This window comes from Dromaius novaehollandiae, chromosome 13 (assembly GCF_036370855.1).
Source record: "Dromaius novaehollandiae isolate bDroNov1 chromosome 13, bDroNov1.hap1, whole genome shotgun sequence".
In the NCBI taxonomy this organism is placed as follows: domain Eukaryota; kingdom Metazoa; phylum Chordata; class Aves; order Casuariiformes; family Dromaiidae; genus Dromaius; species Dromaius novaehollandiae.
In genome coordinates, this window is record NC_088110.1 from 13,662,329 (window position 1) to 13,687,586 (window position 25,258).

Here is a 25,258-nt window from a genome sequence, read left to right on the forward strand (position 1 = left end):
GACGAGGTTGCTTTCTGGCAGGGGATTACAAACTGACAAGCGCTTTTGCCTATGACCCCCCTTTCCAAAGCACACAATGCAGGCACAGCCTCGCTACAGAAACAGCAGGCATCTTTGCACAAAATGCATAACAGCATACCTGGCGATAACGTGGCGAATCTCAGTCTCAAACTCAATTTCTATCCAAGCTATCATGCGTTTAAGATGACCAAAGAAAGTCAGTATTTGTAGCTTAGCTTGGCTTTATGTGGTCCTCACCATAGGCTGTATTTGCAATAATGATTTGTAACATTTTGAGTAGAAAATTTTATTTAAAGGTAATGCCAAATGAGAGAGCAGAGCGCCCAGAGTCACGATTTGTAAGGGTGGTCAGCCTACCGATCCATTTGTGTGATCTTTTTGGTCATGGAGATAACAGATGCTTGCTTAGAAAAGGAGTTTCTTTTAGACCATATTGTCCATACAGATTTACATGTTCACCACACAGATGTTACAGTATGTAAATTATTTATATAAATAATTCTGTTGGAATTGCAATATTTACATTTAATATTGGTGTCAGTTAAGTGCTTTGCACATATCTTAAGTATCTAAACTTCCCTTTAAATATACTGGTTTCTTAAGTCAATCATTAAGCTTTGTGTTAGTTTGCTATTTTGTTTTAAATATTTAATAAACTGAAAGTGACAGTCCTGCTGTCTGGCAAGACAATCCACATTAGCAAGAAGTGTCAGAAATTCTCATTAGAGTCCTTGTGTTGCACTGAGATTTTTTAACACAGAACCTGTACCTGTAAAAATGTGGTTTATGAGGAAATATCAGAGATTTAATGCCATACTGGTTTCTTACAGAAGCAATAAACCCATTTCATGTAGATTAGTTTTCAAAAATGTAAGTCATAAAATCAGGCTGCTCTAAATGAGCTGCAGTTCTGAAAGGAGAAGTCAGAGTAACAGACTCAAAAAAACAAAAGTGCAATAGCACACGTATTTTTGCCTAGAATTTCCTGTTGATGCCACCAAATCCTTACAACAAACATCTTCAAAGAGTAAATAAAGCATACACTTGATTGTTTCAAAGAAGCAAAGCATGAGTCTTCCAAATTTATTTTTCTAATATTCAGGTGCTTTGCTGACTTATTTACTGGCACTTACGGCAGTGCACTGTTTAATACATAACAGAACTGAACAGTACATTTCTGCAGGACTCTTGAATCTTATTCATATCAACTAAATAATCTCTAGAAAAAGACATGAAATTCTACTGAATAATTTAATAAAAATCATACCAAGTATCCTATCTTCTGATTCTATTAGGTACCAGTATATGACTTATTAAATTAAATTTATACCAAAAAAATAGCAGAAGCAGAAATAACCCTTTAAAGACTTCTATCTCTTTTTCACCACAAGTAAAGCCATTTTTTCTTATATTCAGGGCTTCCTAGGATTATCCAACAGAGGGCTCCCAGTAGCTATTCAAAAGCTTAATGGAGAGCCAAATATATGAGCTCTAATACATACATACAAGTTATCATCCTGCTCATTTTAATAAACCTGTTCTGTATGTATATACACACGCCACACCCAAATTAGAAGTCTGTAAAAGCACACAGCGAAACCACCCAGGCAGCTCCTCGGGATGCTCTGTATTCTGCTTCAGCAGGGCAGCTCAAGGCTTTTTTCAAAACACTGCTTTTTTTAAGTTTGAAAAGTAGTATATTTTTAAACTGTTGCTACACAAATGAAGTTACACTTTCTTATAACTTCTTGCCCCCTCTACTTTGAAAAAACACACATAAAATGGTGTGGAGCAAAGCGTGACTGCGCAGTATCAGCCATGCAAGAGGCGAGGGCAGACTGGCGCCCCTGAAAAAGGCTCCTGCAAGTGGAAACCGCGCAGGGAACGCAGCTTCCCTGAGGCCGTTTTTAAGAGCTGGTCCCCAAGCAACCGGGGGCTTTTGCAGAGCAAAGCTTTGGGAGGAGCGCGCTGGGGCTGGCCAGCTCTCGCAGCTCTGCACAGAGACCCTCTGGCACCTCAGTGAGCACCACCAAGCTGAACAGGTTATCCTGCTCCTGTGCTAGGAAAGAGCAGGTTAGGGCAAACTGATCCAAGCTCTTATTTGCCAGAGCCAATCTACACTTGACCAACTTCATCTAACCAAGGCAAAGACTCTGCCAGATCGTTTAGCAAGAGGATATTTCACACTCCAGGTTAATCCTTGTGCACCCTGTTGAGCCAGCTACAAAGAATGCTTGCTGCAACTTATGGGGACGCTGTTTTGGAAATGCTTAAGTAACCAGTGTACTTAGTAGATTATGCTTTTCTGCCATTCAGAGCTCTGAGGCTAATAAATCCAAGCTTTTTATTTATTTATTTATTTTGAAAAAGATGTGCCAGTACAGCAGGAAATGTAAGACTGTGAAAGAGTCTTGGTGTGTGTTCCCAAGGTTTAGGAAGGGCTTCCAGCTGTCCACTGATTATAAGCATGATTATAAGATTATAAGTAAAAGGATCCTATTTACTCTCCTCCCTCTTTAAAGGCCTTAATTTAAATACGGGACATCATAATACAGTGTGGCATATCTTCTCTCAGTAACATACCCTTTGATCTGCTATAGGCTACACACAGTCTTTTAGCAAAATTTAATCAAATGCCACAGCCAATACAATATTGGGTTCATATGTCCTACCTGATCAAAATGAACTCAAAGCACTCTATATACTCTAAAGCAACATGATCATAAGTCAAAGTTATTGCACTGCAATAAATTAACATTAGTATTTGATGGGTTTAGTAGTCTATTCACCACAGACAAAGATAACACAAACTACTGTACAAGAAGCTTTTAAAAAAGTTTTTACACTATTATAAAGCATTGACCTATCTGTAATTCAGTAACTTCATTCTGTGGTACCTACAGATGTGACCAGAAAATTAGCCAACAAGGCTTTTTTTTTTTTTTTTTTTTTTTTTTTTTTTTTTTCCACACTTCTGAGATTCAATTCCTTTCCCATAATAGCTTTTGGGCTTACCTATGATAATACTCATTTGCTTTCCTCAAAATCTTTACATGCAACTGTGAAAATATCCACCTGCACCTTTTCTGAAGTGTTACAAGAGTAATCTAATACATATCCTCCACTGAATGTCTGTGATTAACTCATCCAAAAGTAGCTCCATCCTTTTACAAATGCAGGGTTTTTGGATCAAAGTCTTGGGAGCTGAAGTACAAAAGCTATATTCTGCTATGTTACATACCACACAATTAGGTTTGTCTTTCAATTTACAGTAATATATTTGGTGATTTTACAGTTTTTTTTACACTGGTGATTCACACTGTTTTTTATTTGCAATGACACCACAAAGCATGTGGACAAGTAACACAGGTGGAGAAAAGTCTACGCTATTTGCAACCATGTTACAGCAATGCTAAACTCTAAGGAAAATTTTTTTAGAAATCCTTGGCACCACACAGAGCACTAGAAGGTGTGATTGCCTCACACATTCAAAAAGTCTGCTTTCAGGCTAGGGTGTTTTGGATACACACAGGTATTTGGAAGATCTCATCTGTACTGCAATTTGATGCAATTCTTTAAAAAGTAGCAGCCCCCCCCCCCCCCCCCCCACCAAACTATCAGAGCTGAGGTTTGGATCTGAAGTTCAAATGCAAACTTGGATCCCAATTTTTGCAACTGCCCTTATATTTAAAATACAGTAATTTCTTATATTATATTCTAAGTGCCCCTTGAACAGTGTTTGAAAACAATCCCTTTTTCCCTTTCAACTGGAGATACAGGTATACAAGACCTTTAGAGGAAACAAGACTAGCTTGGCACCCTAAATTACCTGTTGTTTTAAAGATCAGACTTCTATCTTTACACGACCATTGTCTTACTAAGTTAAAAAGCAGGTACAATGTACATACTAAAATTTAGTAGTCATGTAATATAAATGTCAAACAAACTCTAATCATTTACTTACCACAAGTCTCCATCTTCAATAGTCTTATCATTTGGGGCTCCAGCATGTCCATAGTGTAAAACAGAGGAGTTCTCCCCACTGATAGGTGAAAAGAAAACACAGCAGAATTAACAGAAAAAGCAACATTAAAACACAGAACATGGAACACTGTAATTTATGAAATAATCACCAGTACATTGACATATGAAGCATGAAATTTTGCAGCCTATGAAAACTGCCACAGAACCTTTCTCAGAATCGGCCGTAAAAGCGTATTTAGCATCTTGGTCAGCAGAACTGGGCATTTTGCAATTCTGGCTGCAAGATGTGACCTTTCTGCAGAAGGATATCAGCACCGTTCACATAAAACGCTTCCCACATTGATGACAGTGTTAATGGAAGCAATGATATAAGAACAATTTCTCAACCTATACCCATTTACTTCCTTTTGGATTTTTTTTTTTAATTACTAAGTGATACATATCCCTGTTTGAGGTTAAACACTACTAAGCATAAAAAAATAAATTTTCATTGGAGTAAAATATGACATGTTTGAAATACTCTAGGAGTTACTAGGCTTGGAAAAATTCAGCTGTCCGAACAAAAAGTCCCAGTTCACCTCTGGCACGGCTACATGTGATCTCTGTTGGCATGAACACACTGCACACGGTTGGGGTAGCACACGCTTACTAAAGTGGAAAAAAACCACTCATCTTCACATTATAAAAGAAAGATTTCAATTCCTAGAAACCATTCAGACTAAACTGCTGATTCACAGGAATGGGAAGACATCTCCAGAGAAACACGGACCCTCGTTCAACACTTCTGAAATGCTGTGATCCGTTCGGTGACCTGTATTTGGTCTTGGCATCCTCTCTCGTCTACCAGTATTCCTCTAGTTCTGTCAAACATCAGTTAAAAGACAGGTGAAGATCTCAAGCTTTGCTGATTTTCCTTTTATTATTCCCCTCAGATAGATGCTCTCTCTTTTATTCTTCAAAAGGCTAAAAGAATTAAACCATATCCAAAAATACACGTGTTGGAACAGGGATACTGTGGCATCTCTCTGACCCCTCAAGCTGACTTGCCAATCTGTATCTAACCTTTTATCACAACCAGGTTGGTCATCCTGCTCAAATTTGATTCCTCACTTGAGGCGGAGGAACAGCTTAATATTTTAGCTGAAAGCAATGGGAAGCTCAGTTTCAGTGAACCTTTTGTCATATCTGAAGTGAATGTGTCACCTGACATATTTCTCACACTAGACTTAATACATGCAATTAGAAAAACAGTAAAACACCTGCACTGTATCCAAAAGGAGATTACCTTCAAGATATATTAAGTACTTGTGGTCAATTGGATATTTAATTGACCATTTGTTCATACAGATACAATAATTCCATAAGCTGTGATTATGGAGAAGAAAGCAAATGCGTTCTTAAATTTCTGAAGGCTTTCAGTGTAAGTTTTATGTATATAAGAATCACTATGTAATAATGCAGGGGGAGACAATGTCTCAATTGTAGGAATGATACAGAACTGTATTTTTTCTAATTATATGGACATCAAAAGTAGAAAGTTGTCAAGTCAAGAATTAAAAAAAATGCATAATTAAGGCTGCAATAGATTTGTTTTGTGATGCTGATCCAATGACTTAAAGACATTCTTACAACTGGCTACTAGCTGGCTGCTTTTTATTTCCTAGATGCCTGATTTGAGAACCTATTCTGTGGGGCAGATAATTAAAAACAGTCCCACAAAACTTGCTTATAAGAGGAAGACACAAGCAAGCTTCATTCTGACCCTTCCCATCTCCCGGACATTTGCGGAATAGTTCTTTCTGGCTACAATTTTAGTTTTCTACGCAAGGAAATTGGAAGAAAAGTACTATGTTGGACAATAGACAACAATAAGAAGAAAAGGCTTTCTGCATCATGCTGCGTGTACAGCAGGAACCATGTTCCCAGCACCAGCCGTCTCCTTTCACACGGGGTGACAGCAGCAGTGCCAGCTCCTGTCTCTGCTTTGGACCATCAGCACTGTGAACCCACAATCTTTTGGTTTAATGGGAAAAAACAAAAAACCCACAAATGGTGAAAAAATGCCCTGCACCCTCATACTGAGCTACACCAAGGCAGCAGAGCAGGGACGGGCCGTTGCCTCCCCGGGAGCAGCTGACAGCAGCCGCGTGTTGCTCTGAACCCTCGCGCGCAGACAAGCAAGCAGCACAGCAGTTTGTCAGCAGGATTTTAGCTGCAGATACTATTCTTTATCTCTTTCTAAAAATGTGGATAAAGCATGAGAAGCAAATTAGCATAAGAATATATTTATGATCAACTTTTCAGAAATTTTCATGAAGCTTAAGGGCTTGACGCCACTCCAGTATATTTGCAGATAACTTGTTTACTTATGTGCTGGAACTCAGTGTCACATATCAAACCAGACACATAAATAAGTCATATATTCAAATGCAAGTACCACACAAATGTTTTCAACAATAGATGTTCCAAATCCAAAGATGTGGGATTTCCCTTAGCACATTTTAATGTAAAGGTTTTTTAGTTTACAAAATATTTCTGTAAGGTTCAGCACCAACTGTTATGGAAGATACATGAAAATCTGTTTTTCACCGCTGTTATTTAAATGTTAAGAAGCAAACAATTTTTCTTGGCATTATGAGGCTCTATCTTTCACGCACATCATGATTCTGTAGCATAAACAGGATTGTTCTGGAGAGAGGCAGGGGATGCTGAAGACTGACATCCACACCATATGCATTTCAGGGGCTTACGACTTTTGGGAACAGTGGTGGTGCTGGAGCTGTTTGCTTTGGACCAGCCCTAGGCAGGGCCTATGGACTGAACGCCCACTAGCAACCAAGGCAGAGCAGGAGCATTTGCTCATGAGAGCTCTCCCAGCTGCCCTTCATCCAGAAGGCAGCCAGTCCATGACCTGACCCAAAGGGATGAACGGGAGATGTACTTCAGAAATGCGTCATCGACCTGAATCAAAACACTGATGTGGACACCCCGCCAGCCTGTTCCTGCCAAGAGGTACAGGTCATACCTCGCTCCCAGAGGTGTCTTTACTGCTGCTCCAATACAAAGGCAAAAAAAAGGCTTTAAGGGCAAAGTTACAGACGCTTCACTGAAGTATATAACCACAAGCTCAATGTTATAGCTAGCCAGAAATTGTTCATACTGATTCAGCTAGACTTTCAAAGCGGCTTCAAAGCAATTTAAACGAACCCCCCAGCCGCTGGCAAAGCAGATGAGCCTTCACATAGGAGCTATTCCTTTTCTTCACAAGGAACAACGGTGGAAAGGTCTTGCATTAGAAGGCCACAGCCAGGGTGCAGAGATGACTTCCTCAAGGTCAGCTCTTCTGCAAGTCACCACACATGTGGATTTGGATGTCTGCCTTCAGGCATCCAAACTGAAAAATTCTCCATGAGATTTCTGTGCCTCTATTTTTTTCCTTTAATAATTTGCCTCTAATGGGTGCCAAAAATATGTTTGTTACCGAAAGAATTGCATGAAGCAGCAGAAAAGCTGCAAATAATCAGCACCGAGAATGCAAACAGTAGGAAGAGATGCAGAATGCTAGGAAAGGAAAAAAGGCCCCAAAATACATCTTAAGTCAGGAAATACTCTGAAAACAAATGAGCAGAAGAAAAAGGAAGAGGATAACCATCAACAATATTTTAAGAACAGAATTAAGTCCAGGAGCAGCATTAGAAAAAGTGCAACTATTAGCTATACATTAAAAACATATAAAAAAAAACTAGTATACCATGAACTAAACCAGTAAACTATTTCCATCATGATTTAAATAATAAAATGAATCCAGAAGGAAGCACTGACAGCCTTCTCTCCACTTTTTCATCTAAGAGAAGATGAAATTTTAAAAGAATTATTAAATCTGTTTTTCTTTCTTTTCAATATAACTACGCTATTCTCATCCCAAAAGCTTTATGACGATCCTCAGATAGAGAAAGACATTTTACTGGACTATGTTATTCTTAATCACTGGTATCATCTGGTGAGACCTGTCATCTGAGACATCTCTTGAGAAAATGTGAACCCAAATCTCAGATCTTGTAGTATCAAACAGCTGCTGCCCCAGGCGCCTGCGGTGGTCGCAGAGCTGGTGATTCTGCACCCACCTCCCACCACAAGTGTTCACCCCTCTTCCTTGCTACCGGGGGAACCTGGTGACCCTTCCACTGAAACCGCGATGCAGGTAACGGCCATACAGGCACCAATCACACTGTCATGTTCAGTGACAAAGAAATATGCCACTAGTATTTTGGATATCCCATAAGATGTTCCCAAAATTTCATTATTGTGGTCCCCAACATCTGCTTTTTCACCCCAATGACACATTACTCAATATTGTAACTTCAGAGTATAGACTTTGCAGGTCAACAATTAAAAACTCACACATTTACAAATTAACATGCTTCTTGTAAGGTGATTGCTTTAGTCCCCAACACACAGTTTAGTCTGCAAGGATGAGAGCCAAAGATGGCAGGGTCACGAGGAAGCACTGCCAAGTGACTTAACCTTTGTTTGCCTCTTTGTAAAAACGGCTACTTGGTACACTAAGACACTGCAATGAATAATTCATTAACATTTGAACACTACTTTGAAGTCAACACCTTGCAGATTAATGCTAATTATATCCAAGTACATTTAATAAATACTGTTATTCACATTTAGCTGTATTTATGTGATGTCTGTTTGCAGTCCAAATCACTTAGAAGTTGATACAGTGTTTGCTAGCATTGCTCACCACAGGACTAATCAAATTATGTGACCACCTATAATACTAATATATGTGTGCTATTATTCTCAGGTTATTTGAGAGTGAACACATGCAAGTGAATACATAAAGTCATATTTGGTAACACTGAATATTCATTTACCATCTCCTGAAGACTAACACTGGATAGTGACAGCAATGAATGCATGCACTCAACATGCATGCTACGTGATTTATTTCTGTACAGAAATATAGTATTGACTACTCTTGATTTCTGCATTTGTGATTTGCTTCATAAACCCCCAATAATATGTCAGCATCCAAACATTTTTAGACATTGCCACATCTTTGAGAAAAAAAAAAAAAACACAGGAATTTTGAGATGGAAAAAACCCACCAATTCGTTAACATCCTTCATTTTTGATAATCTGAGGAAAATACAGTAAGTCAGTCACTGAAATATGCCTATATCATCATCATTTAAAAAAAAAACTGAATAACAATTTTTTTAAATTTAAAAGCACAATTCTCTTCTATGGAAATTTTTATCTAGCCTGTAATCTAAAAAGAAAAGATCCTGTCAAAATACCGTAGTTTTAAACATCAGGAAAACAACAAAACTCAGCATGAATAGAACAATACTTAACTACTCAAAACCCTAATTGCAAAAGCTATTTTTAATCTTAAATGCAGCTAAGTAAAATATTTACAAAGCATGACGTTTTCATTGTAATTAAAAATGCCTATTATTTTTTCATTATGATATTAACTGAATCCATCAAATAGATCTACCTACAGTCATTTTATTATGACCTAACTTAAAACAGTTCATTTTATACGTCAGAATATAGCAATTTACTGACAAAGACCATTGCATTGTATGCTATAGATGTTTTTCTTAAATCAGGTTTGCCTCTACTTTTAATAATAATGGTAGGATACAATGCCCGGTCTAAGCACAATGGCTTCAGAGTAATGTGAAGCCCCACCTAGAAGAGGGAGCAGACAAAGCAGAGCTGCTGAGCATGCGGAAGAGGCTGCTAAGCCCCTCTGGCATGGCGGGATGGGCTGGGATGGAGCAGGGTGGCATGGGGTGGGGTGGGATGCCCAGTGAGCTCCTGTCACGACCCAGTTCTGAGCTGCTGGTGGGGCTTCCCGTCTCCGGTGTTCCCTGTATCAAGTAATACGAGTCCAGGGGCTTTCAGCCATACGGAGAGTTCAGCCTGTCCCTGCAGCACAGGTCCTAATTTATTGTAAGTAATCGTGGAGCTTGTATGACCGCAAAAAACTGTATACAGAAACAGCTGATTTTACCATATCACCCTGTAACAATACCATAGAGATGAAGCCTCATTTGAATGGGATGCTAATTCTCAAGTTATATGCTGATACTTAAAAAGGGAAACTTTTCAGACAATTTAGATGCACAATCTGCCATAAAACTGCTCATGATCCTATTCAAATTTTACATATAAACAGGGAAATTGCATTTACAAATAACCAATTGAGTAAACAGCAGAAGAAGGGATGTTAATTGTCCTCATTACCCCCAAAGGCAATATAACTATTATCATTATCTTAAAAAATATTTTTATAAGTCTGTTTGACTTTAATGTAAGGCAAATGATTGTGACTAGCAGTAGATCTACAAATGGAGCATATATACAAACACATATACCTCACCTGACTGTCCTACACCACCAATTAGATTTATTCCACTGAAAGAATAAGACTAACCTCTGCATAAAGTACATGATTGTCCTTCAACATGTATCCTACACTATTCTCTTGCAGTTCTGCAAATTAAAATGTGCATTTCTACAATTACACAGAGAATTTTTGTAATAATTTCCAAAATACAATAGTTCCAACACCAGCTGTTCAGCAAGCAAAAAAATTTCCAAAAATCCAAAAAGATTAGTTTAACCGCATCTTAACCTTAGAGGAAAGAATTTCGAGAACAGTATGAAATACTTATGGCGTATTTCAAAGAGAGTATTTTGTGAGCAACAGAGAATAGCTCTAAAGCCTCTCTTCATAATGCCGTTTAATAAAAAAGCCAATTGCAGCACAGATGTGAGCATAAACACAATCTTGGCAATGGCAGCAGTTGTCGTGGCATCTCCTGGGTGCAGCAGTCTCTGTAACCCAGTGCTCTCATTAAGGCACAGCACTAGCCACCTTCCTGCTGCTCTTCCAGAGGAAGGAGCTTGAAACTCACTCTGCTGGCACTTACAAACGCGTTATGTGCCTAAAAGAAACTATTTTACGTGTACCCAGCGGGAAATCGACAATAAACACTGCAAACAATTCAGCATAAACTCTCAGCTTACCTGCCACAGATGCATGTGTAGGAAGTATGGCGCATCCCGCCTCGAGCATAGCAATAGTGCTGAAAAAGGCTGCAAAGAAAGAAATTGGTAATTAATAATACATTCAAAATTACCACAAGACAGGGCAGAAAGCAAGTCTTGCTTCAGTACAGCTGCGTTGGTGCAAATTCCCAGCTCCCTGACGCAGTTCTCTGTCCTTCTGTGCTCAGTTCAGCACTCAAATTCACCCAGAGCCACAGCTCGACCGCTTTGCGGGTCGCCACATGGTTTCTGGGAAGCCCATCAGGGAACGCTGCACCGAAGAAGGCGTGCTGGAGTGCAGCTCAGTAACTACAAATGGCAAATCGCTTTCTTTAGCAATCCAGCATAGCAAGGCAAAGCATTGTCAACAAGAGGTTGTTAATCTGCCCACAGAATGAACACGATGATAACAGTTAAACAAACGCTGAAACAGTGGCTAAACTATCTTAAGTGAAGTTGAGAAACATACTTTCTGCTGGCATTTCAGGGGCACAACACAACCACATGCATGATCCCTATTTCCAGCCTCCCACCCGTGGCCTGGAGATCCAGTGAACGCAAAGTCCAACCAACCTGCTGCCAGCGAAAGCTGCCAGGTGGGTGCAAAGGCAGCTGGTGCTGCATCGCCTGGAACGCCTGGGCTCGACCAGCCCCATCGCGAAGGGCTGGCTGGAGGGAGCCACTGCGAGCTGGGCTGGGGCAGAACTCTCCAACTGGGCAAAGCTTTTCCTCAACAAATTTCAGCAGAAGCTCTCTCATTTTAACCATCCCACTGACAACCCACCTATGATTGCCTTTACTGCAGGCTAAACCAAACATCCCCGGCTGTGTGAGAAGCCCAAACTGCATCTGACTGTGCGGTTTGTCCTCTCTGAGGACCAGCAGAGCTCTGCCACCATGTCAAGGCAGGCCCTCTCTACTAGCATTGCAGTCCCTGCTGCAAAGCATGGACTCATGTTTTCTGTGCGTACCAGGATATGCACACAGAAAACATGGGACCATCCAACTTCACACTGAAATACTTATATATCTCTATGATCTTCCCCTGCCCAAATGGGGAGAATCAGCAAAGATCAAATGCCAACAGCAAGAAGATACTGTGATAACATTAGCTGAGTCCTCAACAACGCAAGGAGAGTGTTATGAGACCCCAGTGTTTCCTTCTGCACCCGAGGCACGGGGAAGAGCAGGGAGAGCAGCCACGCACCCTCCATCGTCATTCTCGTCGCAATGCCATCCTGCTGGAGGAGCTGTTTGGCCTTAAAAGTACTGGAACGTTTTTATCTTTACTGTCAAAGTCCCCTTCACATGAGGGCAGCTGTGCCCAAAGCACAATTAATATAGGATTAGGTGCTTTAAGAGCTAAGCACATATCATGGACCCTTTTGTTCTTTTTGAAATATGCTCTAATTACAATCCAATTCCCTTTAAAACTGAATGGATTTGAAAAACTCATTTGTTGTAATACTAAAATCATTTCATTAACACAGAGTGATAATGGTGCTATTCAAAGAATAGAGATGTTGTGATTTTGTCCTTCTGCAGTAGCAAACCATGGAATGCAGTTCAAATTCTTTGAAGGATATTAAAGACGTTACACGCTTGTAAATCCAAACCAGATTTTAAAATTATACAGAATGACAGTATTTCAAGAGAAACAATACAAAATATACAAATTAATCAGACAAGAAAAAAGAAAGGCCTACATTTAGGAACTACAGCCTCACTTTGTAAGGGGAGACATCTTACAAGATTTTTCTTCTGCTCAAAATGCTGTCATTTTACCAGATAGAAATGCTAATTTTGTATTGCCCTAGAAACCTGTAACTGTGAAGAGTAGGTCAAATGACAGGGAAGCTAAGGAGAAACTCTGAAATGGAGCACGCATAGCAGAAATATCACTAAATTCAGCAAACAAAACTTATATAAACTGCCTTTTGCTCTTGTGCAGATGCTTCTTCACCTAAGGGACTTTTCAGATGGAAACAGTTATTGACCTGCTCCTCCACAACTTGCTGCCTGTATGCAAGGTATACTCCACAAGACACTGTGCACAAGCATTTTGCACAATACTGTATTACGTTGTTAAATATGTGTAGTCATGGCCTAGGAAGTAACTTGCACTGTATTTTATAGACCCTTTACACTAACCTATTTGTATCTCCTCTCCACAGCAACTTTCAGTCACCTTCTAAAGAGCTTTAAAAATGAAATAATGAAGGTTGTAAACACACTTCCATCATCAGTGATGCAGAGATAGCAGGGCTTATTTTACCATACGACAACTGATCACATATTCATGGCTGAAATTTATATGAAACTGTGCAGCTGAGTAATAGTAGTCACCTTTCACTGTATTCCCAGATTAGCAATAAAAAGTGGTAAATAAATTAAGACATGCTTCATATAATCCAGCTGTTGGCTGAACTTTGTTTCTGTTTTCTGAAAGAGGAAACTTGATTGTTTCATCAAACATTTATGGACTTTCTTTTAAGAGCAAGTAAGAAGTGGTTTTTAATGTGATTGAGCTAGAGATAGTATAGCTTTACCAGGTAACGTGCTTTCCACTAGAAGCAGTAAAACTACTCACAACGCTGAATTTACTTTTGCAGGCTATGACCCATTAGAAATGTGTCCATGCAGTTGGCAATTAATTCAACACTGCTATCAGAGACAGCTAACATTCTTGTACAACATGTGTGAGACTTAAGTGAAGTATCACATAACTCTTTGATGGTAAATGGTGGCTTTTCAAAGCTGAAAAATGCACATATAGAATTTTGGAAGTCACCAGTACTTTATAGTTAAAATCCTGATTCCACTAAAGTCAATGAAAATTCTACCACTAAACTTTATCGTGCCAGGATTTCTCTGTCTACGCGCTACAAAATTCTCTACCTGTGTGATACAAAAGTCTGAAATAGTTGGATAGAATCTCAGTTTACCTGGAGCACCTCCTACCCCACAAATGCTGCATCTTCAACTTTGCCTGGTCTTTTTGACTGGATGACATGTACATTTAGGCAGTTTTATATTGGTGCTGGATGATTTGCTGTGAATTTCTAATGTAGCCCACACAGACACAAGAGTTAAGGACCTCTTTCTTTTCTACGTGTTTCAAAGCTTCCTGTCATGTTTTATGCAGTTTTTCCCTGGAGGGTGCATGTATTACTTATCATTCACATACCGTCTCAGTGGTGTATACAGATCAGCCAATGGTGTATGGGCATGTCAAATGTTAGCCTTTTAATGCATATGGCTTTGTTTGAGTTAGCATGTTCTTTTTATTGATCAGAAACAACTTTTTTAATATAAAAGTAACACTGTTTTTTCTCCAAAAACATTAACTTCGTTAGCTTTGTTATAATCGACTGATCATAAAATAATTTTTTAAAACTCACCCTTTTTTCCATTAACTTAGAAAAGGGCAAACTTAGGCCCTATTAATGCTCAGGTAAATCTAACACAAATGCTTGGCCACCCTCACAAATATGCTGAGGCATCAGGTAATCTTAGCCCCCCCCCAGCTCTGCCTAGTCTTGACTATTTTAATGACAACGCTGTTTTAAAAGACAAGAAAACTCACCTTTCAGAAATAATAGGTTCTTTATCATTAGAAAAAACATAAAAGTATATACTCAGTATTTTTGAGATCTTAAAGGACTATTGCATATATCCATACAAACGCTCAAAATGCTAAAAAAGCTGCAACTTTAATCCCCCTCTTTTTTTTAAAAAAAAGTAAAATCTGCTATGGAGGATCTCTCTGTCAGTAGATTATGAGAAGCCCTCTTACTGTGACGCTCTGACCGCTTGTTTCCTATGAGCACCTCGAGCCCCCTCTCTGCTGCCATCGAAGGCATCCTGACAGCTCCAGCCAGAGCTCTGACCCACATGTGAACTGAATCAAGTAAGGTAGTTCCCTTTTAACAGGTTTCCTCCCTTAAATAGAATGATGGAGTAAAGGCACATAAAGCAGGAGGGGTAGCAGCACTCTGCAGTAACTTCCCCTCACACTTTTTGCTTATTTTCTGATCTTTGTCCTCACCAGGATATGACATATCCATGTGCACTCAGGAGAGTGTGATTTTTATTTCCCAAGAGAAGTAAACAAATAATTTCTATTTGAATTCCTGTCATTGGCTCCTGTTGAGTTACAACAAATATTCAGAATAAAATTGTATGTTTTATATTTCTCAGCTATTCACTTCCAAAACCAAGATATTTCTAGATCAAAAAGCTTCAACTTGCAAATAAAAATCCAATAAAGTATTTTGGCTTACATCTTACAAAACAGGTAAGGCATAATTAGAGAAAATGCAGTAAGTTTGGAGAAAAAAAATACAGAGGGAATAAGAAAGGGGCAAGGATATCTGACAAAGGACCCTTTCAAAAACTTCAGCCCAGTTTCTGTAACTGCCCCAAACATTCCTCAGTGGCATCTCCTGATTCTGCTGGATCTACCCTGAATCCAGAGAGTAAGATTTTCTTCAGCTGCAATTAACATCACAGTTTTTCCAAGAGGAAGGAAAAAGCCTGTCTAGCTGAACAGCCAGCACTGCCAATGGTACTGTTCTGGTTTTACAGGGATTCTTTAAGCTGTATTAGAGTCTTGATGTGGAAAGCAAACAGGTACTGCACCCACATTCCCATTAATTTTTGCTACTGTTTTACTTTACTGAGTGGATATCACAATGTTCTCTGTGATACTCGCAATTACCCTCCCAGATTCCTTGGGGGAAGAATATATACATTTCATTCAACAAAGTATTCCTCCTCACCCTAAAATCCCCAGACTCTTGCTCCTGCTATGAACACAAGACACCAGGTATCTGCTCCCTCTTCAAGAGCAAGAAGAAAAAGCCACTTGTAAGCGGTCTAGCAGTATCGGGACCAAAAAACTTCCTTTGTTCTGGCCTCTTTTTTCATGCACTTGGTCAGAAGCCTCGTCAGAGGCACAGACACAGAAAAACTGAAATAATTCCCTAGTGTGGAAAGGAAAATGGCGAGAAGCTGCTGGGTGTCCTCAGCGTAGCATGACGCTGAGAATCGAACATGAAACCCTGTCTCTACAGGGAGAGGTGTCCTTACCAAAGAATTAAACACGAAATCCTGTCCCTATGGGGAGGGGGGTCCTTACCAATCCCTCTGCAATCCACCCGATTCCTTCATTCACCATACACTCTCTGGCACCTGCAGGGAAGCACACATTCATCTGGAATTCCCATTTAATTGCAGAAAACAAAGAAATACCACCATTCTGATCAGTAAAAAATAAGAAAGCTTAATGGCATTCCAGCACAAAATACGTTTCAGTCCCTCATCCTTAGACAGTAGCTGCAGCAAAGCTTTGCGGAATTTGGGTACGCCTGACTTAGGAATGGATCAACAACTAATCATTCAGGGTTTCCTATGAAGGAGGACCAGAAGCACTGAGTAAACCCGTTCATTATTTCCAGATACTGGAGCCACTTCAAGAACACCTGCTGCGAAGAGTAGTTCAGGAACCAATTTTTTTTTGATTGCATATCAGCAAGATCAGCTGTCATAAATGTAACTCTCCTGGTGAAGCATACAATACACAGAAGAGTCAAGGACACTCATGGGTCAATATCTCATTAAGGCTTTTAAATTGAAAATATATATTTATTTTAAAATTGTTTCACAAGTGATCACTCCCTGGTTTGAGGATGTTTTGGATCCACAATAATTTCTCAGTGCACCTTTCAGAAAGTTGTCTCCCAATAAAAAGAAGCCTTTACACATTTCAAAAATATTATTCTCTGAAAGCAGCCCTTGGGACTTCGCTTGAAATGCAAGCAGGTGGTTTTGAACTACGAATTGGAAACCATAGTAATTAAGGCACAGAACTCAGGATTTTTTTTTATTTATTTATTTTTTTTTTAAAGAGTACAGTTGGAAGAAGTAGGTGAATATCTACTAGTTATCTATTGACTGAATTAGTTTTGAATTCCAACTACAATGTGCCATTATGCTTTTGTATGGTGTTGATATCCAGAATAGACATGAGATAGGCTAAAACATAAAGCTTTTAAAAAAATTCACAAAAGGCCAAATTTTCCAAAACTGATTTCTCTTTTTATATCAGAACTGGCAGCCACTATCTTGATCAATTAGACATCTAAGTACATTCACATGAGGAAGCTGTAAAGCCCAAATAACACATAATTGTGAATTCACAGTAAATGCCCATGGTATCTGAAATATATACTGAGCATCAAGCTAGGTCAGAAGAATTGCAGACATGGTAATGAAGGGGCAGTGCCAGTCAGAGTGGCTAACAACTCATGCCAGTGAGTATACTATCAAGATGAGCAATACTTTGTTTAATTCCACACTAGCCATACTGAGGTTTTTAAATAAACAGCAGTTTTCTTTGTTAAACAGTTTATTTTGGTAATCTTGGTTTGTTCTCTGTGGGCAAACTAGCTGCTTTGAGGTTTAGCTCATCTAACGCTAATTGCATGTAGTTTACAACAGAGGACTGAGTTTATGCAGCATTGCAAACATGTCCAAGGCTCTTTTAATACAAAAAACTCAGTATTTCACTGAGAGAAGAGTAGGAGAAATAATCCAGTTTACCGTTCGTGAACAAGAGGTGCATTACAAGCATTTGTAAGAACAAGTAGTATTAGCACTGAGCACCGATGAACAAAGGTTTCTTCTACAGCTCAGAGACAACCTAGTTAAAGATTTTACAACAGTAATATTATTATTTAAGTGGTCTACGTGGCTGGAAATTGCTTAGGATAGAACTTACTGCTCCCTCAACAAAAGGAAACATAAACATTTCCATATTCAGATTTTAAAAATCTGATTGTTTGCACTATTTCTAGTGGAAAATCTTAGATTCAAATCATTGGCTGGGTAGTTGTGCATGTTCATGGAGCAGAGATGCTGAAGCTTATTACTAGCTAATGGGATTTACAGAAATACTGAAAGCAGCTATACATTCAGGCAGGTCTGTTCGCAATTGCCCTAATTTCTATCGTGCAAACAGAGGTAATAGTTCTTATTTTTTGAAAAATCTTGATCTTTCTGAATCCCAATGTCTAGATTCTGTTCTCATTTTTGACATTTTTAGTGCCTGCTCTTAAACTAAGTTATTTTTATTTGTTTGCAGCAAACTCTAGATAATAATAGGTCCTTAGAAGGGAAAAGTATTATTTGAGTTCAGCAGGGATAGAAGAAGAACAACTTTAGTAAGCAGGGATGGCATATGGAGCTGGTAGCATATTAATGTAATTGTAATGCAGAACATATATTATGAAATAAGGAAAAGCTGCATAGCAGCAGCATAGAGGTGAATCATCTCAGCTTTGCAATCAAAAATCCACGTTGATATTTCTAAACAGGCAACTTTTTTTTTACTGAAATCGATGACTAGCCAAAGCTCAGGGCAAGAACAGAGGGTAAGATTACCCCAAAATGCAGATACCTTTCAAGCATACAGACTGACAGGTCACAGGGGTGCCATTCCTTCAGAAAACAAAGCCCACTAAGCCATTTCACCCGCCATCAGTGCTACCTTGAAATCAAAGACACATTGAACAAAGTCCATAAATAATTCAAACTCAGCACTGTCACAAATGTCATATATGACTTGCAATGATTGAAAGTAACTGAATCTCAGCTCAAGAAGAGAGAATCTGGGTTAGAGGTAATTAGCACTTTAATTGCATAATTGGGAATTATAAATTACCTGTCTTATATAAAAAATAATTGAGGAGGTTATATGATATTAGCTGATATTTCATCTTTTTGGTTAAACCACGTGGGCTGGTAAATTCAGAGACAGAGACAGCTGTGTTTGGGCTTAAATTGATTTTTTTTTTTTTCAATACAAGGAAAGGGCAAGCATTTTAACAGATTTCTAAATAATTTCTAAAAGCTTCCCAAACTCACATCCAGTTGATTTGCCTTTCATCTAATTCTCCACTGGTGCCACATTTCTCTACCCCAATCTGAAAATTCATCAGATGATACATTTTCACAGAAATTCAGCTAACCCATTTCATTATGAATGCTCAAATGCAAACAATGAGTATGTAGATCTATAACCTCATATACTACTGCTGCTTGTTCAGGAGCATGGCAAGACAACTTCACAGGTACCTTAGAGATGGGACAGTTTCTAGAGTGCTCTGTAAATACACCTTTACAATAAGTCAATCTTTAAATTAGCATTCAAAGAGCATTTTAAGTAAGTCTTTGAGTATGGTTATCAAATTATTGTTTTCCTGAAACTCTTAACTCTACTTGGAAAATTCATCTGTGATTTGCCAGAATTGCTTGATTTATCTACCTAAAAACTGGTTGACCTATGAAGTCAAATGTTATGACAACTATTAAAATTTTTGCTGTTACTGTCTGCTAGCAACTAAGCTGACTGAAGTATTCATAGTACTAAACTGCAAAGATTTTAATGTTATCCTAGCAAACTTGCAAGTCCAGGTCTACATGACTTTCTGCTTTTCCATATGTGAACGTTCAAGCTGTAATAACTTTGTACTGCCTGTCAATAGAAGAGCATGTCTCCTGCTAACTCTGCAATGGACTGTTACATAGAAAATAAAAATAAGGTTTATCCAAAGGATTACATCAGAGCTCTACTGAGTGAAAAAAGTACTACCATTAAGTAGCAGATGGAAAAAGTAGAAATAGGACATGAGATTGGTGTCACTGAGACTGCAGCTATGATTAGACTCTTGCAAGTAATGGAGTTAAAATAATGTGAATAACTGTACCTGCAGCTGGTAGTGAAAACGGATCATGTATACGCTTCTGGAGTCTATTGCAACAGCAAGTAAAATGGGTGGTCTTAAACCAACCTTAAGTTGGGTGGTTCAACATTGATATCAAGGGGAACACAGGAGTACAGCGCACAGTTTAAGATGGGAAAACGTGTCCTTTTTCTGCACTGTGCTAGCATCAGCTTCTGTATGTGGATTCACATTGCTGCCCACAAGCGTCAATCTCCCCGGCCAGTGCGCCGAGGCAGCTGACAGCAGCACCAGCTCTCGCCGCGCTGCGCCTGCACAGCAACGGGGAAGCTCAAAACCCTGAACCAAGGGTTTCGTCTCATCTGTTCCCTACAGCAGAGAGGTTTTTAAACGAGTTTTCAATCTTCACCAAATACGTAAATGAGTAACACAGCTCCCTGCTGCTGCACAGTACAAAGCAACAGCATACAGCAATGACCATTAAGAAAGGTCTCACTTTTATTTCTTCACCAATTCTGAAGTCCACTCGCAGTCATATACATCAGTAACAATACAAAACCATGTTCTCAGTGGTCTAAACTTCATACTTAATCTAATATTACAGAAAGAGATGGCATGAAATTTTTTAAGACTCATTGCTCCATTTCTAACTATAATAATTCTAGATCTCAACTGGCATATTTTAATATAATTTTTTTGTAGTTTAAACCTATTTATCAACAGCTAATTAATGAGGTCTAAATCCTTTGATGACAGAATGATTAAACTGCGTTTTAACTAATCCATCTTTAATTAAAATGCTGCCAGCAAACCATTTCTGGATGTGTAAAAAGGACACATTTATAGATGTTCACTCTTTAAATATGCATTATGTAAAGCCAATAATTAGAAGAACTCATGATTTCAATTATATTTTAATTACTGTTACATATAAAACATGCTTTAATAGATGTAATGCAATACATTTTCTTTCTTTACAACCCACTAATCATTCCTATTGGGGTGACAACCAAATAAAAGGAAGTTTAATATATGCGCTAGTACTGGAATCCTGTTTTAGCTTTGAGCCAATTCTCTCTCCACTTCTTCTTTGCAGCAGAAAGGTACTTAATTATCTCCAAACCTAAAACACAAATGAATCCCTATAAATCCTTGCTAAAACTCTAAAAGGAGATTAGCTGTAACTGACCATAATAAAGAGAAAAGCTTTATTGTCACTATTAAACTTGTATGTCTTCAAACTTCTTGAACTCAAAACACAAGGCTACTTAAAGCCTGCTAGTTAAGGAAAAAAATATAAGGTGACATTGGTTCAGAATTTCCTACTTCTTTCCTCTACTCGTTTGAGGAAATAACATGAGTCAAGAGATGCTTTAATTATTGCAGGAGCCACCAAGTTTCATATATTTAGGGCATCCCTATTCCTCCAGCTGGAAGGGGAGGTGTGGCAGATGAACATAATGGGATGATTGCAGCCAACTCCCCATTATCTGCATTAATGGGAGGCTAAGACTTATAAATATGAAAGTGATAGAAGTTTAACTATTCTTTACTATAGCTAACGTAGTTTTTAATGCAAATACGAGAAAAATTATGTCTTTCTGAATCACAGAGTGCACAGTTAGCTGGTTAGGAGCACTTAATATCATATAGTAATCCAGCCTTTAAAATTGCATGTTATTACAATGGATATTTTTTGCTCACTGAGACAACCTAACATTCAATAAATTATAGTTATTAAATATATTTCTAAACCCTGTATGTTGGTTGTATCACACAGTAAGTTCTCAGTCTTACAGTTTCACTGCTTTCAGTGATCTCAATTCGATATGAAGAAACTAATAAGCTTATAGCAGAAGTTTAATTCGCCCATGAAATTGTACTTTACAATATTCAAAAAAGGTATACCATTTTATTACTATGACTGAGATATGTTGAATTTAATTTTCGTAAGTGGATTTCTACTGCTCAGATAGATTAAATTGCCAATATTTCAGTTTACTTCAAGTTTTCTCTCAAAAATATTTAACACTTGATAAACTTCGATAGCAAGATGTTTTCACATCACAGGTGCCCTAAGAAAAAGTCACTGAACACAAGGATATTGAAACATCCATGCAAAAAAACTTAAGTTGCTTCAAAATCTGATTTTCATAAATCCTCTCCCACCATTTCCCTTTTTGTCTGCTCCTACATAGAGCAAACTCCTAGGAGCAGGGACTCTATTTTATTAAGTGCTCTGAACGTTGATAGTCTCATTAAATAACAAGAACGACAGACTATTATGAAGACTATGTGAATTGCATCTCCTCAGAGAGTATGTCTGGAAGGGTCATTTTGAGTATTTAAGTATTCATACTTAACAAATGTCAAGAATAAACATTGCTGTTTCAATGAGCTTTATCAAGGTTCATCAAACACTCCTTACTTTTCAAAGGATTAAAATACATCTACCCTGAAGAAAAAACACTGGCATCCAATTGCTGTCCCACCATGTCAGGAGTCCAGCACTGCCCACACTAGTCACAAGCAGCTAAATGAGAACGTATCTGTATCTCCTCACATCTCCTGTCCTTCTAATCAGGTTACCATCTCTTTACTGTCCCTTATCATAGTGCATTCCTCTATGAGGCCATGGAGAAATATATTTAAGGACACCATGTACAACAATATTAAATGGGAAGAAATATCCAAGATCTAGTTGTTAGACAAGTGCTCAGGAAGGACAGTAGTAAGGCCAATATCAGAAATAGAAACGACATATGGTAGAAGCAAATCAGATATATATGGCTGAAAGCAACTGCCTGTCTTATTTACAATTTAGTATCGTGGTATATTTAAATGCTAACTGTAGTAACTGCTTTTGTTTTAAGATGGCACTTTGGCCAGTGAAGTGCTATGATTTCCTTCTCTACAGTCTAAAGAGGCTTCTAACTGAAGCAAGGACATGCGGCCCAAATGTCAGCTGCTTGCCTGCTTTCATGCTGAGTAAGTCTAGTCCACTAGAGTAATACAGAAAGGGAGAGATTATCAACATTTTCTCCCGAGGATATTTTCTGAGACTCATGCCAAACAATTGGAGCTGCGAGAAGCAAGAACCCTGCAGTACACCATGTTTCTCCCATGCATTTTCAGGAATAAAACAGCACAACTGCGGCTTCATTAGTAGAGAAAATGCATCTAAACATTGAAAAGCTAGTTAAGTATTTCAAAATCATCTAGTTAACTCCAGCGCACCAACTTCTTCCTAAAATTACATTCTTCCTTCCCTATACCAAAAAAACAACTTTTTTTCCTCTCAGGAGTCTAGACTGTTTGGCTGGGTCTGCTCCTAGATACTATGTCATCAAAAGGGAAGGAAAGTTTTCCTGGCTACTGCAGATAAATGACAGATCAGAGATGTCCTTCTCTAATCTTTGTGTCCATGTTTCAAGGGTCCTGGCCATATAAAATGAGTGAATAGGTGCCCAGAGGACTACACCATTTACCACAAATTACTTCTTTATGGAAGAATCAATTTTATAGTCTCCTGAATTTCAAACACTTGCCTCCTCAATCCAGTGGAATTACTCTTTTGAGAGTCAAGCCTGAGATAGATGACTCCAAGGAGCTACTCTTGGGGCTATGAACTATCTGTTATAAAAATCTAGAGAGGACTTGTAAGTCTTTGAAAAAGACTCAGAGTAAAAAAAAAATATGTATCAACACTTTAACATTATATGGCTGAAGGTATCCAGACTAATCTGTTGAGTTTCCAACAATCTTCTCTCCCAACAGACTAGAAAGCTAAATTCACGTCAATCCAATGTAATTGAACCAGAGAGCATTTGCAAAGGACAATGGAAGCTATGCTGCCCTGCACACCGTCCTGCAAACTCCAACCTACAGGTTTTCCTCTCAAGCTTGGAGAATTTTACAAAGCTGAATGCATGTGAATAAAACTTTAAAAACATGTTAACTAATTTCAACTTCCAAGAACTCTCAGACAATAAGCAAATACAAAACAAAAACTATTACCAGATATGGGGAACAAAATACATCCAGCAGAGATCAGTTTAACACCTCTGAAGCTCTTGCTTCCCTCCACCCGCAGTCTCAAGAACAAATCCATAACACTAATCATGGTTCCCCCAGTCCACACAGCCGAGTAAGAAAAATCATTCAGGTGGAAGGTAAGAGAAAGTACAGCCTTAACAGGACTCTCAACAATTTAAGCTGTCACGCGAGGCTTGACAAATCCACTTGCCTGCTCATAAGTGACACACAGGAAATTGTCCAGTTCAGTGCTCATCAGTTTCTGCAGATTTACTGCTTTTATTAGAAAGAATTAAAGTCATAAGGATTAGAAAGATGACATCAAGCAACTATAAATGAGTGTAGCATTTCACGGCATGCCTAAAACTCTGAGGATGTCTCAGTGACTCCACTCCTGGCCCTTCAGAGCCTCCACTGGTACCAATTATAACAAGAATCTAGCACTTGGCCAACAGTATAATTCCTGGATCTGTCAAAAAAAGAAAGAAAAAATGTTGTCCTCATGCTGCATGTATACTTAAGGCTTGAAACTGCTTGTGTCAAGATATGAAACTGCATAGCAAAGCCACATCTGCTGGGAGGCATGGCCATGCTCGTACGCTAAAATGGCACCCTCTGCTCTCTTTATGGCGAAGATTTGTTACCTGCTGAACGCAGTTCCTTCTCCCTAAATGAAGATGAAGGCACGCAGGAAAGCAGGGCAACACACAGAGGCAATACTTGCAGGACAGCAGCTACCAGCCTAACCCCACGAGGTCTGCTGTGCTTTCCTGCTGACTTCAGCTTAACAAGCAATCACATCCCTGAAGACAACAGAAAAAAATCTACATGTTAACGCTGCCTTAAAGCACGCCCCAGACTGTAATGCTAATGCCAAGCAGCACTGAGTTGATCTATTACAACTCACAACTTATTTCTCTCCTTGCAAATCTCTGCGACAGGACTCGAGCAGCTCCAGCGGAGAGTCCGGGAAGCCAAAGACACTGGTTCTGCCAGGAATATAAAAAGTGTTGGAGATTCTTCCTGATTCAGTTGGCAACTATCTTTTTACTAATGCCTTTCACCTTGTTCCTTTCGCTGCTCTCTGCGGAGAGGTGGACATTGCTCACTGGGTTCAGTAGGCCCATGGCACACAAACAGGCGAGGAGGCGCGGTGACGGCAGCTGGCACCGGCAGCACAGCGATAGCCTACAAGCCCCAAGGAGCCCAGGGAAAGGAGGAGAAGCAGATACCCAAGGTATGGGCTGGAGGCGATTTCCTGATGGACGACACGGTGTCTCCACTCTGTCAGTAGTGCCCATCAGCAGCAAAAGCAGCTCTTGGAAAGGTGAAGGTTTCTCACCCTGCCCACCCTACTGCCCTGACCGCAACGCCCTGTCCTTCCTTGCGCCCAGGTG

The 25,258-nt window shown here is 39.0% G+C and overlaps 1 protein-coding gene across 3 annotated transcripts in view; it reads right to left on the reverse strand.

The window, feature by feature from the left end:
• PEPD (peptidase D) overlaps nucleotides 1–25,258 on the reverse strand; it is a 199,441-nt gene that overhangs the window by 50,166 nt on the left and 124,017 nt on the right. For all 3 annotated transcript variants that reach the window (XM_026107578.2, XM_026107580.2, XM_026107579.2), the window contains 2 exons: nucleotides 11,062–11,130; nucleotides 3,986–4,063 (listed from right to left, as the gene is read on the reverse strand). In XM_026107578.2, coding sequence (XP_025963363.2) covers nucleotides 3,986–4,063; nucleotides 11,062–11,130 — 147 coding nt within the window. The remainder of the gene's footprint in view (nucleotides 1–3,985; nucleotides 4,064–11,061; nucleotides 11,131–25,258) is intronic.